Consider the following 14,408-nt stretch of genomic DNA (forward strand, 5'->3'; position numbering starts at 1 on the left):
TTGTGACTTACATCTTAGGGTTTTCCTAAGAAAAACCAACAGGAACTACCCTCATCTTGGAGCCAGAGAAGTGTGCTCCCAGACTGATTTGTTATGAACTCTGTAGCACACGTCAATGACTTGATCCAGAACATATATTGTACAAGATACTAAAGGCATTTAATAGAAGTGCACAAGGAAGCTGCCCCTACTCTTTGAGACACTCAGAATCCAAGGCATGGTCAGTATTGTTTCCACTTTGTAGACAAACCTTAGCCACTGTCACGGTCTTCTAGCGTGGGAAATTCTTGGGATACAATTGGAACAGTTTGCCTTCCTGTGTGGGCTCAAAGCCATATTTCTCCAGGTTGTTAGCATCAAAAGTCCCTTCTTTAAAGTCTTTTTCGATAGCGGGTGCAACTGTTTCCAGGAAGAGCGCTTTGGCGGTCAGAGGTGTGTCTATGCCTGCAGGAGCTCGGTAATTAACGTAGGGCTTGAGCTTGAAGCCGGTCAAGTCCGGGACCACAAATTCTGGAACCATTTCTTTTATTTGCACAAACTTCCTGTTTGTATAGAAGCCTGTTTTCTTGGCACCCCGACTCTTAGTGAAGGTGCGTGGTCCCCGCTTGCTTGTCCACTTGCTCATCCTGTCCGCTCCCCGCACCAGGCCTTGAGTCACGGCAGTCAGGAAACCCATGCTGGGTTCCGGATAAATCAGCTCTGAAAGAACAAGGCAGCTAAGGGAGTCAATCAGAGCCAGAGGAACTTACCCAGAACCCGAGAGCCCAGGAGCAAGGATGGCCGTGGGTCCTGTGGGAGCCAATGATCCGAGAAGCCACAGGCAGAGAGGACCCAAGATCCCTCTTAAAGGAGACTACCCCTGACCGCGAAAGATCCCGGACCCCGTGCAGGCGGCGCCAACTGGAAACCGACCTGGGCTGGTGGCTCTAGAGTTCGGCCCTCAAGACTCTTCTCCCTTTCCGACTTGAGGTCAGACACGGTTTCCGCAGCCTTAGCCGTTTAAAACACCGCCTGTCCGCTCCTTCACAGACACAGCAAGGTCCCCACAGCGATTCCGACCATAGGCGGGGTCAGACACTCCTTAGTAAGAGCCTCGCTGACTGGTCACCAAGGCGCCCAATGCCCAGCCTCAGCCGAGCGGAGGGTGTGTGGCCCAGGGAGCTAAGCCAATCCGCGCAGTTGCGCAGAGCGGGATGTAGATGCACCGCCCACCTCCCTGCTCTCTCTCGCCTTGAGCCGGGAGGTGGCAGTCGAGCTCTAGCCTGTCGAGCCGTCGCTCTTAGCTGTCGTCAGCCCCAGGATAGAAGGCTCACAACCGCTGCGCCAAGGCCGGCCGCGGGACCGGTGCGGGTGTCATCCGTGCTGCCCTAGGTGTTGGGAGTAGGGGTTTGCGGACCCTCCAAGTCACTTCCGACCCGCTGTTTCCCGGACTGTCACTATCCAGGACCCGCCAGTGACCGGCGGTCTACCCCACGGTCTGGCGCATGGCCAAATCTACGTGGATCCTAGTGGTCCTCTAGTTAATCATCTTTGGTCACACCATATGCACCGTGTCTGTGATGTCGTCCACACGCTGCCCGCTGTGGCTGGGTCCCTCTTCACCCTTCACCCCTCTCCTTTGATACCCCGTCCTCTGGTCTTTCGGGGGTTACTCCTCGGCTATAACTATTTCCCCTTCCCTCCTCTGATCAAGACTCCTTCTGGGCTAGAATCTTTCCGGAGCTGTGAGACCTCTACACGGCTTTCCTTATCTTTCCCCTTGCGTACATCATCACCCTGCCCGGGTGAAGTCCACCCTCTAGCTCGTCATACTTCCCTACTGCCTGCCTCCTTCGTCCCTGTTGTTTTGCTTCCCTCCTGAGCCACTTTCTCAGCTGCCCCAACTCCCTGAACTGTCAACCAATTTACACTTCTCGTCTCCTCCCCTAACTCCACCCCCCAAGCCCAGTTCGCAGTCCCCACGTGGCCGCTTGAACCCTGACTCTGCTGCTCAACTCCCCACCCCCAACCCCCACCCCAACCCCGGGCCACAGTTGTGGGTTCCACTTAGACCACGTGAGGCTGTTTACCGGAGGCGGAAGCACACAGAGAAAGCAGACGCTTCTGGAAAACAACTTGTTTTGGAGCACAGAGTTCTGAAGTTCCTTCCAATAAGAGCGTTTGTGTGGAAGGGAGCTGGCAAGACTGGAACTATAGCTGTCCTGCCGTAAAGGTTCTGGAAGAGCAGCTTGTCTCAGCCTGTCTCCTTTTCGCCCTCTACATTGTTTTGCTTTCAGTCATGCAGAAAGAGGAAGACGTCTGCCCCGAGGTAGGTAGACCAGGCTTGGGTAAGACCCAAACCCACAGGGGGAACTTTTCCAGAGATCAGAAGGACCCTTTGCCTCAGGTGTCTATCGAAGCTTCTTGAAGACCTAGGGAATGTGGGAGTGGTAACTCAATCCAGTTCCCCGTCCCAGCTGGACACTGGTTGCTAGACAGTGGTTCTACATAGTGTGGACAAAGGAACTTGGTTGGCTAGTAGATCATTATGAAGCCTTCTTTTCCCCTCTTAAGGTCACAGTTGTTACTGTTTTCTCTTAGGACTTTGGTATTTGAAGAGTCTTTTTCTCAGTCCAACGCTAGCCACACCCCCAAAGCCATTATTACTATTATTATTATTATTATTATATTATTATTATTATTTTATTGACACAGGGTCTGTACCTATCTGCGGAACTCACTCTGTAGACCAAAATGGCCTTGGATTTGTAGACTGCCTGCCTTTGCCTCCCAAGTGCTGGGATTTTTTTAATGAGCAAGAAAAAAATAGATCCTTAAGAATAATCCTAAAAAGCTACAGACTGAGCTGCTCTACTGTGGTAGACTGTATTTGGTATCTCTCCTCAGATAAGGTAAACTCAGAGGAGCATGGAAGGTGTGGTTGGTGTGCTCTCGTGCACTCCAATTGATAAAGTTGTGAGAGCTGAGCTGGGGCACCGGAGAAGGGAGGTGGGTGCCTCAGTTTTAAAACCAAAACCATACTGGCTATCCACTGTACCACAGGGTTCTGGTCGACAGTAGACCACATGCAATAGTGACCCCACAGATTGTATCAATTGATGGGGTAATAGTATCTTGTGACATTTGCACCTTGTGACATTTACGTCACGAGGAAGTTACCTAAGAACATACTGGGCTGGGGCAGTGGTGTCCAATGCCTTTAATTCCAGCACTGCCAAAACAAACAAGCAAGCAAGAACATACTGGCTTTTTTGAGACAGGGTTTCACTGTGTAGCCCTGGCTGTCCTGGAACTCACTTGTAGACCAGGCTGGCCTGGAACTCAGCCTCCTGCCTCTGCCTTCCCAGGGCTGGGATTAAAGGCATGAAACACCAACTTCTGCAGAGCGTACTTAGTGGAACCTATTCCTCCTCATCCTTAAACAAGACTCAATTGTTTGCCTTTTCAACCAGGATCACAAAGCTGAGTTCTCTAGGCCGCCCACTTACTCTGTTAGGATGCAGGACTGTACCTTTGGGGTTCTTTGTTGTGTGGCCTTCAGCTCTCTTTGGGTTTCTGGCAGGGATGGCTGACTGAGGCACGCTGTTCATTTTTAAGGCTGGGCTTTGGTCCTCAGCAGTCAGTTAGAAACTGTGGGCCCTGCACTGTTCAGTTCCTAACTGCTTGGGAGAAAGGGGTGGCTGGATATTGGAGGACTGAGGAACAGCTGCAGGTCTGTTTTTTTTTTTTTGTTTTTTTGTTTTGTTTTGTTTTTTGTTTTGTCCTTAGCTTTTGGGGACAGCTTCCCTTGTGGGTCACCCCTCACCCACATCCTGAGTTCTTGCTCCCCTGCCACCTTCCCTATCCTGGAACTGGTCCTTGAATATCTAAAGTACTCTCAGTGCCTTCTTGGAGACCACAGGTGGCGGGGGACAGGACTCTCTGTCATTTCTCTTTTGGGATGTGAACCGATATTGGATGTCTCAAACTCCAGATGGATCTACCCTTGGGGCTTCTTTTTGTCCAGTGTCCTTTTTTGTTTTGAAGACCACATGTCACTGGTTGTCTAGGCTGGGCTGGAACTCCTGGGTGCATATGATCCTCCTGCCTCATCCTTTCAAATACTTGGGACTAACATGAATGTGCATGCCACACTCTTTCTTTTCTTTTTTCTTTTCTTTTTTTTTTTTTTTTTTCTGGAGCTGGGGACCGAACCCAGGGCCTTGTGCTTGCTAGGCAAGCGCTCTGCCACTGAGCTAAATCCCCAACCCCACATGCCACACTCTTGACACACTCTCAGGAGTTTCTGAGCATTCGTTCCGAATGGGCTCTCATGGATCCTGGGGTTTGTGACCCTAGTCCTGTTGGTATCCAGAGGAACCAAGAGATGGCTTTGACCTCCCCTGGGCTTCTTAGGACTGGAGAGCCAGAAGTTGGGCTTATTAACGCACGTGGTATTTGCCAGTAGCACAAATAGCTCATGAGACAGGCTGCTGCTTTTCTGTCCTTACAGTTGAGCTCAGAGGATCTCAGCACCCCAGCAAGACCATTGATCCTTTCTCTAAAATTAAAAATGTAGTTACTGGGCTGGAGAGATGTCCGAGAGGTTAAAAACATTGGCTGTTCTTCCAGGGATGTGGAATTCAATCACATGGTGGCTCATAACCAGTGAAATCTGGTGCCCTCTCCTGGCATCGAGGCAGAACACTACATAATAAGTAAATATTTTAAAAAAAGACAAGTATAAATAAAGTTATTACATTTCTTTGCGTGTGTGTGTAACTATATAAATGTAATTCTACATAGTGTGGAGGAGAGAACAGCTTATGCAGTCTGTTCTATCTTGGCACCATACGGGTTTCCAGGATTAAGTTCAGGTTCTCAGACTCAGCTGTAAATGCCTTGTCTGCCGAATTGTCTGTTAAGCCCTGTTTCTCAACAATCTTCAGGGCTATTAATTTTCTCCCTAGCTTCTGACTTACTTTTGTTCTCTAATGAAGCTAAGACTGAGAAATGGGGCCCCTTGTCTGCCCACCCCTGACTGTGTTCTCTCTTCAGGCTGGCTACTGTTTGGGGACCGCCCTGAGCTCCTGGGGGCTGCATTTCATGGAGGAGCATTCCCAGTCTACCATGGTAATCTCTGTGGGCTGCCCAGGGGGTGGGCCCTGATAAGCTTCCGGCTGTGTTCAGCCTCGATGACACGTGTTATCTCCCATCCTGTGTAGCTGATGGGCATTGGAATAGGCGTCCTCCTTACACTGGCCTTCGTTGGTCTCGCCGCCTTTTTCGTGTACAGAAAAGTGAGCAGATTCCGTGAGTACCTTGGTTTGGACTCTGGCTGAGCAGTGGGGATTCTGCTGCATTTGTGTCCTATGAGGTATTTAGAGCTTCTTGAAGCTTCCCTCGAAGTCTTGTTGGAAAATGCTCACCTACTGGGGCCAGGTTGGTGATCCTAGTCTGTCATAGATCTTTTCTGTTCTCTCTAAAGCCAGGATCCAGTGAGAACAGAAGAAATTCCTGACTCTTTGAAGATGAGTCTCCTATGTTACTGCTTTCCCGACTAAGCAGTAGCCAGGGATAGGATAGAGCATGCTGTGTCGACTGTCTGAGCAGTAGCCAGGGATAGGGTAGAGCGTGACTTGCTGTCAGCACCATCACATTCAGGGCCTGTTTTGTACTTGCACTCTATTGTAGTTGCAGCCATGTTCACCACACAACCATTCAAGGCTAGTCGCCCAGATCCCTGTCATCTCACATGCTTCCTCTCTCCTTTCACAGGACGAGCAGAACCCACTCCTCAGTACAGATTCCGGAAGAGAGACAAAGTTATGTTTTATGGCCGGAAGATCATGAGGAAGGTAACTTGTATGGAAGCCCTGTGTTGCACAAGGTGGTGGTGAGTCTGTTCTAAACAGGCCTTTGTGGAATGGGGATCTGCTGTCTGCCAGGCCCTCAAGCCCCTGCTCTCTGCAGCTCCTGACACATGCTGTCATCTGCTCTGGTCCCAGGGCTTCTGCTGCTGGATATAGGATTTAGGAGATGGTTTAAGTCATGCTGAATGTTATCTACCTCCCCTAAGAACCAATGCATTTACCTAGAGACACCTCACGTGCCCTGGAGGTGGCCAGGGAGGCATGGTGTCGATGGGTGTATATCTCTGGCTTTAAAATATGTGAACTGCTTTGATAACTGCTAAGGACGGGCACTTGGGCTTTCTAAAGTGCTGGTTTGTGTTAATAAGAAATAGCAGGAGTTGGGGATTTAGCTCAGTGGTAGAGCGCTTGCCTAGCAAGTGCAAGGCCCTGGGTTCGGTCCCCAGCTCTGAAAAAAAGACATAGGATAGGAAACTGCTTTTCAGAAATATTCCTGGATACAGAATGGACAGGCACAGAGGGCATGGGTTTGCCCCAAGGTGGGTGGTCACTGAACGATTGGGAAAGGTGAGCCAAAGAAGGACCTAGCTCCCGGGAACGCTGGTAGGATGGTACGGTTCCCCAATGAACACATTTACTCTAAGGTAAAAACGTGTGGCTTCTTTTCTGTTTGTGGGAGTTGCAGATCATAACTCCTGCACTGAGGGTCAGAGGCTAGGGATAAGCAGGCTGGTCTGAATCCTTGTTCACCTCTGGTTAGTTGCTATAGCTGGTTCCTTCTGCTTTCTCCCTCTCTCCTCAGGCTTGGCCACTTGAGGGCAGTGAGGACTCTTCTGTGGGGTTTATGGGACTGTGTGGTGTGCTCTCGTCCAAATAGTATCCCTTTGTCCTTGATTGCTATATCTCTTTCAAGAAACCAGGTGGGTGGGGGTTGGTGAGGGCAGCCCCTAGTAGCTCAGGTCAGGGAGGTAGCAAATCATAGCCAGGTCCAGGGGACAGACTCTGAGGCTGAAAGCTTTCTCTTGGTTCTGCAGGTGACCACACTCCCCCATACCTTGGTTGGGAATACCGCTGCACCCCGGCAGCGAGTAAGGAAGAGGACCAAAGTGCTCTCTTTGGCCAAGAGGTACTGAGAATTTCCTTAAGGTCCCTACCACTGCTATGGCTCCTCCCATGTCGGGACACACCAAGGCAGAAGCTTCTTCAGGCCTCAAAGTGCCCATAGTGTTGGGTTTGCGCGCTGTGATTTCTTACTTAAATGTCTGTGCTTTGCAGGATTCTGCGCTTTAAGAAAGAATATCCTACTTTGCAGCCAAAAGAGCCCCCACCCTCCCTGCTCGAGGCTGACCTCACCGAGTTTGATGTGAAGAACTCTCATCTGCCGTCTGAAGTTTTGTACATGTTGAAGAATGTTCGGTAAGTCAGCAGATGGGCGGCCCGAGGGTCCGTCTAGGGCGTGTCTCTGGAGACGTCTGCTTTCCTTCCTCGGATTGTGTCTGACGTAGCTTTCCTATATCAGGGATTGTTGGCAAAGCCTGTTTTCTTCTCACCTCGAGACTGGCTTCCATGCTTCATGGTAGCAGAAATGTTCAACAGAGTCCGGGGTGCTTCAGGTGTGTGGAATCTCGTGGTCGGCTCACCTTTTTAGCTGTTCCTTCCTGTTCTACTTACCAGTTGGCAGCATTTCTATCCCCTATGGCAAACTCCAGAATAAGTACGAGAAGTTGTGCATGGGTCAGAAACTGCAAGATGGCTCCCACACCCCACCCCGTTACTCTCTTCCCGTTCCTGACAGGATTTTGCTGTGTAGCCTAAGCTGGCCTTCAGCTTGCGATCCCATACCGTTTCCTACTGAATGCTGACATCCATGTACCATCTGTCAGCTTTCTTTTTTTAATAGTACATTATTTTTAACTTTTGAAATGTATTATTGCTATTGTGGGGCAGGGTGTATAAGTGAGGCTGTGTACACATGTGTCACAGCACATGTGTGGAAATCGGGATAATTTTATGGAGTTAGTTCTCCTCTCACCATCTTTATGTGGTGTGGTGTGAATAAGAATGGTCCCAACAGGCTCATGTATTTGAATGCATAGTCATAAGGGAGTGGCACTATTTCAGAAGGATTGGGGGTGTGGCCTTGTTGGAGAAAGTGTGTCACTGGGGATGGACTTTGAGGTTTCAAAAGCCCCCCCCCCCATACATGTCTGTGGACCAGGATGAAGCTCTCAGCTACTGCTCCTGCATCATGCATGTCACCATGCTTCCTACCATGATAATGCTATAAACCTTGGAAACTAAGCAAGCTCACAAATTATAAGAGTTGCCAGGGTAATGATATTTCTTCATAGCCTTAGAACAGTGACTGACCTATGTGGGCTTTGAGGGTTGAGCTTGAGGTTGTCAGGCTTGTGGGGCAAGCCTTTCTTTCCCTGCTGAGCCCCCTCAGAGTCCACTTTCCTTTCTTACACTTGTACATCATTGGTGGTGGGCATTGCCTTCTGTTTTCTGTTTGGCTTACATTATTACTCACAGATTGAAAAGTTTTTGAGCTAATAATCATCTCAGAGGTTTAAAATCCTGATAGCCTAGAAGACTAGATAAGCTGAATCAGCCTTATAGAGGTCTAAGCCTCTATAATCATAACCAGGCCAAGGGACAGACTCTGAGGCCGAGAGCTAAGACCACTGTACAAAATGGCCTATGTCTTCCTCCCTGGAGAGCATATGTTCTGTTTGTTGCAGGGTTCTAGGCCACTTTGAGAAGCCACTATTCTTGGAACTTTGTAAACACATGGTCTTTGTGCAACTGCAAGAGGGGGAGCATGTATTCCAACCTGGGGAGCCTGACATCAGCATCTATGTGGTTCAGGATGGACGGCTGGAGGTCTGCATCCAAGATGCTGTGAGTCAGTGGCCAGGGTGGGGCAGGGTTCTGGGCTCTCACTTAGCTGTCTATCACTTTAAGGCTGTGAAAAGCTTGCTGTCAAGAAGTTAGTGTATGGGAGCTGGAGAGATGGCTCAATGGTCAAGAGCACTGGCTGCTCTTCCAGGAGGCCCAGGTTCAATTTGCAGCACCCACATGGCAGCTCACAACTGTAACTCCTGTCCTGGGGGATCCGACGCTCTCACATAGACACACATGCAGTCAAATCACCAGTGTACGTAAAATAAAAATAAAAAAAAATTTTAAAAAGTTAGTGTAGGGCTGGAGGGATGGTTCAGTGGTTAAGAGCACTGACTACGCTTCCAGAGGTCCTGAGTTCAATTCCCAGCAACCACATGGTGGCTCACAACCATCTGTAAAGAGATCTGATGCCCCCTTCTGGTGTGTCTGAAGACAGCTACAGTGTACTTATATATAATAAATGAATAAATGTTAAAAAAAAAGTTAGTGTAGAATTTTAATCTTAGTTGTTCAGAAAAAAAAAAAAGAACGCTTATCCTAGCGTTCAAACAGAGCTGCCATCCTTATTTTGGCAACACAATACACAAACACACATTGAGACACTTTCATTCATAGTCCACGGACAACCTGGAACTCACTCCATAGCCCAGCTGTCCTTGAGCGCTGGGATTACAGCCTGAACCAGCACACCTGACGTGTCATCTTCACTGTTAGACCCAAACACGTCTCTGACTCAAAAATTATAATTTTTATTGATAATAAAACTAAATTTGGTTACAGTTTTCTACAGTGGCCTCCTTTGTAGTCAGTCTCATTACTCCAGGTTTGGAGGACATAAGCAGTGTATTGGGAAGCTGTGGCTGGATTTGGCAGGATCATTTCCATTGGTCCTCGTGTGTGTGTGTGTGTGTGTGTGTGTGTGTGTGTGTGTGTGTGTGTGTACACGTGCATGAGTGTGTGTGTTAACATGGTGTGTTAACACTATGACTAAAAGCAACTTGGGAAGAAATGGTTTATTTTAGCTTATAGTTCCATATCACAGTCAGTCATCAAAGAAAGTCAGGACAGGAACTCAAGGCAGAAACCTAGAGGCAGGAACTGAGGCAGGAGCCATGGAGTAGTGCTGCTTACTGGTGTGTCTGAAGACAGCAACAGGGTACTTATATAACAAATTAATAAATCTTGAGAGAGAGAGAGAGAGAGAGAGAGAGAGACACATTAGAACTTGTAGCCAGAGTTAATATACTGTGAGGTGACTTAAGACATTACTGATGCCCTACTGTGCACGCGGCCTGTTTGTTTAGCCTGCCTTTAAGAAAACAATGTTATAGCCAACCTTACTTGTCTTGGATTTACCATGTATTAACTTTTTTTTTTCTTTTTTTCGGAGCTGGGGACTGAACCCAGGGCCTTGAGTCTGCTAGGCAAGCGCTCTACCACTGAGCTAAATCCCCAACCCCCCATGTATTAACTTTTATAGACTAAGCTAATATATAGGTGCATTTTTCCATATCTCTGACCCACAAATAATGCTTGTATGTATAAATAAATATCATGTGTTCAGGCCAATATGTAATCCTGGCTGGCTTGGAACTCATTATACAGACCAGGCAGGCCTGGGATTCTCATACATCTGCCTGCCTCTGCCTCCCAAGTGCTGGGGTTGAAGGTATGTGCTGCCACCACTACTCACCGTTCGTTATTTATTCACTGACTGCCTATGGGAACAAGTCACCATGGGGGTTGGGGATTTAGCTCAGTGGTAGAGCGCTTTTGCAAGCGCAAGGCCCTGGGTTCGGTCCCCAGCTCCGAAAGAAAAAGAAAAAAAAGGAAACAAGTCACCACAAAGGATGGTCAGTGCTCTTAACCACAGTGCCATCTCTTCGCCCCAAGTTCTAGTCTCTTAAAAGTAACATTTATTTTTATAATATTGAATTGCCACACATAGTAAGACTGTCCCCGGGGTTGGGGATTTAGCTCAGTGGTAGAGCGCTTGCCTAGGAAGCGCAAGGCCCTGGGTTCAGTCCCGGCTCCGGGAAGAAAAAAAAAAAAAAAAAAAAAAAAGAACCAGAGTGACAGGATACAGGCATGAGCCACCATCCTACTCAATCCTAATGGTAAGACTGTCCCCAGCTCAACTCTCCCCAAATGTCAAGTATGGCTCAGTGAGATGGCTCAGCAGTTAAAGGTTCTGCTCTGCAAGACTGACAACCTACCCCTGCAAGTCTGACAACCTATCCCTGCAAGACTGACAACCTACCCCTGCAAGACTGACAACCTACCCCTGCCAGACTGACAACCTACCCCTGGAGCCCCACAGAGAGAGGGCAAATTTCCAATCCAGCCTTTACACGTGCACACCATGGCACACACACACAGTAGTAATTGAAAATATTAAATGTCAGGTCTGTCAGTGTGGATCTGTGATGCAGTGTTGGTGACATGATGACAGTCAGATGTGTGGTGCTCACTGACAAGTCAGACTGGCACACTTGGGGAGTTCAGAAATCCTGTCTCAAAAAAACAAGGTAACCAGGCATGGTGGTGCCTGCATTTAATTCTAGCACATGGGAAGCAGAGGCAGCCGGATCTCTGGGTGTTCAAGACCAGTCTGGTCTACATAGTGAGATCCTGTCTCAAACTAAACTAAAATCAAAAAGGTGAACAGCCTCTGAGGAACAACATACACACATAAACACACAAGCACAATGTTGGTAGTCAAACGCCAACTTGACAACAAGCTAGAGTCACTTGGGAAGAGGGAGATTCAACTGAGCAAAACTTCTCCCACCAGATTGGCTGGTGGGCAATGTCTGAGAGGCATTTTCTTGATTGATGACTGATGGGAGAAGGCCCAGCTCACTGCTGCCAGTAACCCTGGACAGGTAGTTCGAGATACTATAAAAAACACAAAGCAAAACAAAACAAACAAAAGAACCGAAAAGGTTGAGCAAGCCATGGGGATCATTTATTCATTTATTTAAACATTTATCATCTTCTTTCAAGCTTATGGTATCTCTTTTAAAAAATTATTTTGTATATTGGTACATGTGTTACATGCATGCGAGGGTAGAGGTCCCCTGAAGTGAGCAGGTAATTGTGAGCCCCCTGAAGTGGGTGCTGGGAGCCCAGCTTGGATCCTGCAGACGGTCAGCAGGTTCTGTACTGTTGAGCACTTCTGCAGCCCTGTGTGTGGTATCTCTCAATCCTGCTGACTCGAGCAAGGATCCTGTGCTCTCGTCTGATGCCTGCTTTATAGCAACTCAGAGATGAAATCTTGCATGCCAACTGTCCTGGGTGCCAGCTGGGCCTCTTTGCTCTGTACTGACACCTGTTGTTCTGTTCTCTAAGCGCAGGATGGCACCGAGGTGGTGGTCAAAGAGGTCCTGCCAGGGGACAGTGTCCACAGTCTCCTCAGCATTTTGGATGTGATCACTGTGAGTACCCCCACTCCCTCCTTGCCATAAGTGTCCAGGCATCTCTGGCTAGCCCTCTGTGCTTCATGTCTTGCTAGACCATGAGTCCTGTATCTACAAAGGTGAGAGGGGCTGTCTAGGATGAGAAGGGCCCTCTCATCCTAGTTAAGGAGGTGTCTGTGGGAACAACTTAGACATTGTGCTTAAAATAGAATGCATTTAGTAAGGCTTTGGTGGTCCTTTCTATTTCTTCTTTGTCTGTCTTTCTTTCTCTGGTTCTTGGACCTTATTGTGGATAACCCAGGCTTGCCTCACACTCTTTTTTTTTTTTTTTTTTTTTTGGTTCTTTTTTTCGGAGCTGGGGACCGAACCCAGGGCCTTGTGCTTCCTAGGCAGGCGCTCTACCACTGAGCTAAATCCCCAGCCCCTTGCCTCACACTCTTGTTCCTCCTGTCTCTGCCTCCTGAGTCCTGGGATTACAAGTATGCTACTGCCCCCAACATCCACATCCTCCTCCTCTTCCTCCTCCTCCTCTTGTTGTTGTTGTTGTTGTTGTTGTTGTTGTTGTTGTTCTTCTTCTTCTTCTTCTTCTTCTCCTTCTCCTCCTCCTCCTCCTCCTCTTCTTCCTCCTCCTTCTTCTAAGATTTATTTATTTTGTACTGTGTAGCTGTTTTCACACACACCAGAAAAGGGAATCATCAGATCCCATTACAGATGGTTGTGAGCCACCATGTGGTTGCTGGGAATTGAACTCAGGACCTCTGGAAGAGCAGTCAGTGTTCTTAACCACTGAGCCATCTCTTTATTCTTTATGCCTTTTTGTATCCGTTCACATACAGAAGGGAACAGAACAAATCACCTCAGCCTGTATCTCTCTCATCTGCTGGGCCCGAAGGCTTAGGCCTCCACACCTGGCTAGTTACCTTGCTTGCTTGCTTGCTTGCTTTCTTTCTCTCTCTCTCTCTTTCTTTCTTTCTTTCTTTCTTTCTTTCTTTCTTTCTTTCTTTCTTTCAAAGATTTATTTATTTATTTTATATATGTGAGTACACTGTTGCTGTCTTCAGACACACCAGAAAAGGGCATCAGATCTTGTTACAGATGCTTGTGAGCCACCATGTGGTTGGTGGGATTTGAACTCAGGACTTTTGGAAGAGCAGTCAGTGCTTTAAACTGCTGAGCCATCTCTCCAGCCCCGTAGTTATATTTCTTGTTGCTAATGACAGAAACCCTGACAAAGGCAATTAAGGAAGGCAGGGCTCATTTCAGCTCACAGTTTAAAGGTATGGCCTATTGTGGAGGAGAAGGAATGATAGCAGAATTGTGAGATCGAACCCCTGGCATAGCCCCACATTCAAGGTGGGGCTTCCCTGTTAGTGAAAACCTTTCTACACACCGTAGAGTGTGTTTCAATACTGATGCCAAATCTGTCCAAGTTCACAAGGTTAACCCTCACACCTCTATTCTAGACCATGCAGTGCAGAGAAGTTGAATCGAGCCTTATGTGGGGTATTCAGACATGTTGAACCCAGGAGCCCAAGCATGCATGCAAATATGCTGAGGTGTCTTGTGTGTCTACACTGCTGCCTATCAGATAGGCAAAGAATGCTTAGTCTTGTTTGGTGGCCTAGAGGCATAAATGGGACCTTTGTGTCTTACTGTGCCCCACTTGACCTGAGTTGGGGAGGTTGCTTGCCCAAGGGTTTTCCCCTTTTTAGACATCCATCTTTGAGTGTCTTTCAATTGTCTTTGAAAGACTGATACTTGGCCTTGAAGAAGCTACTAACATGGGCTGATGGAGTTGACCAAGAGCTAGTGGTCATGTGTTCTTGGTGCTGGAGCTTGCTCTGAGGATGCTTCAGGTGTGTAGAAGGATGCTGGTCTATGTGGGGTAGGTAGACCAGGTAGCCACTTGATATTTGCATCCTTCCTCCTAACCCTAACCCTAACCTTCAACTTTATTTTTAGATGTTTATTTTTAGCTAGTTTTTCTTTTAGCAAAAAATGTCATGTAAACTGTGGCACGGACCTTTCTTTGTTACTTGTTTTTGATCCTGGCCTCGTGATTTTTAAACTGAATATCATTTATTCCAGCATGCAATGACTATGGCAGGAAGTAGGTCATGGCTGTGGCCAGGGCCAGGGTTTCTCTTTAATTGACTATCCCACTGTGTACATATCAGGCTGGCCCCCTTCCCTAAAGGAGCAGTCCATCTTTCAAGACTGGATGAGGTAG

General features: G+C 47.9%; 2 protein-coding genes across 3 annotated transcripts in view; one reads left to right on the forward strand and one right to left on the reverse strand.

Annotated features, from left to right (window-relative positions):
• Nucleotides 1-140: 140 nt before the first annotated feature.
• Mrpl41 (mitochondrial ribosomal protein L41) lies at nt 141-1,059 on the reverse strand. The gene is made up of 2 exons (NM_001013426.1): nt 913-1,059; nt 141-699 (listed from the first exon to the last, which is right to left on the reverse strand). Exon 2 carries the CDS (start codon nt 674-676, stop codon nt 272-274), a length of 405 nt encoding a protein of 134 aa, NP_001013444.1. The 5' UTR covers nt 677-699; nt 913-1,059; the 3' UTR covers nt 141-271.
• A 989-nt stretch (nt 1,060-2,048) lies between these two features.
• The window catches only part of Pnpla7 (patatin like domain 7, lysophospholipase), a 79,321-nt gene continuing 66,961 nt past the window's right edge, over nt 2,049-14,408 (forward strand). Inside the window, exons 1-8 of one of the 2 annotated variants that reach the window (XR_015681378.1) lie at nt 2,049-2,308; nt 5,038-5,112; nt 5,205-5,292; nt 5,758-5,837; nt 6,887-6,978; nt 7,128-7,268; nt 8,597-8,756; nt 12,116-12,196. Coding sequence is in view for 1 of the 2 variants with exons in the window: in NM_144738.2 (NP_653339.2) it covers nt 2,279-2,308; nt 5,038-5,112; nt 5,205-5,292; nt 5,758-5,837; nt 6,887-6,978; nt 7,128-7,268; nt 8,597-8,756; nt 12,116-12,196 (747 nt within the window). In the remaining variant the exon portion in view is untranslated. 2 annotated transcript variants of the gene reach the window in all.

Source organism: Rattus norvegicus, chromosome 3 (genome assembly GCF_021556685.1).
Source record: "Rattus norvegicus strain SHRSP/BbbUtx chromosome 3, alternate assembly SHRSP_T2T, whole genome shotgun sequence".
Lineage (NCBI taxonomy): Eukaryota > Metazoa > Chordata > Mammalia > Rodentia > Muridae > Rattus > Rattus norvegicus.

Bases quoted from the DNA above. Each gene is read 5' to 3' on its own strand.
- Mrpl41 (NM_001013426.1), bottom strand. From the start codon at position 676: ATGGGTTTCCTGACTGCCGTGACTCAAGGCCTGGTGCGGGGAGCGGAC.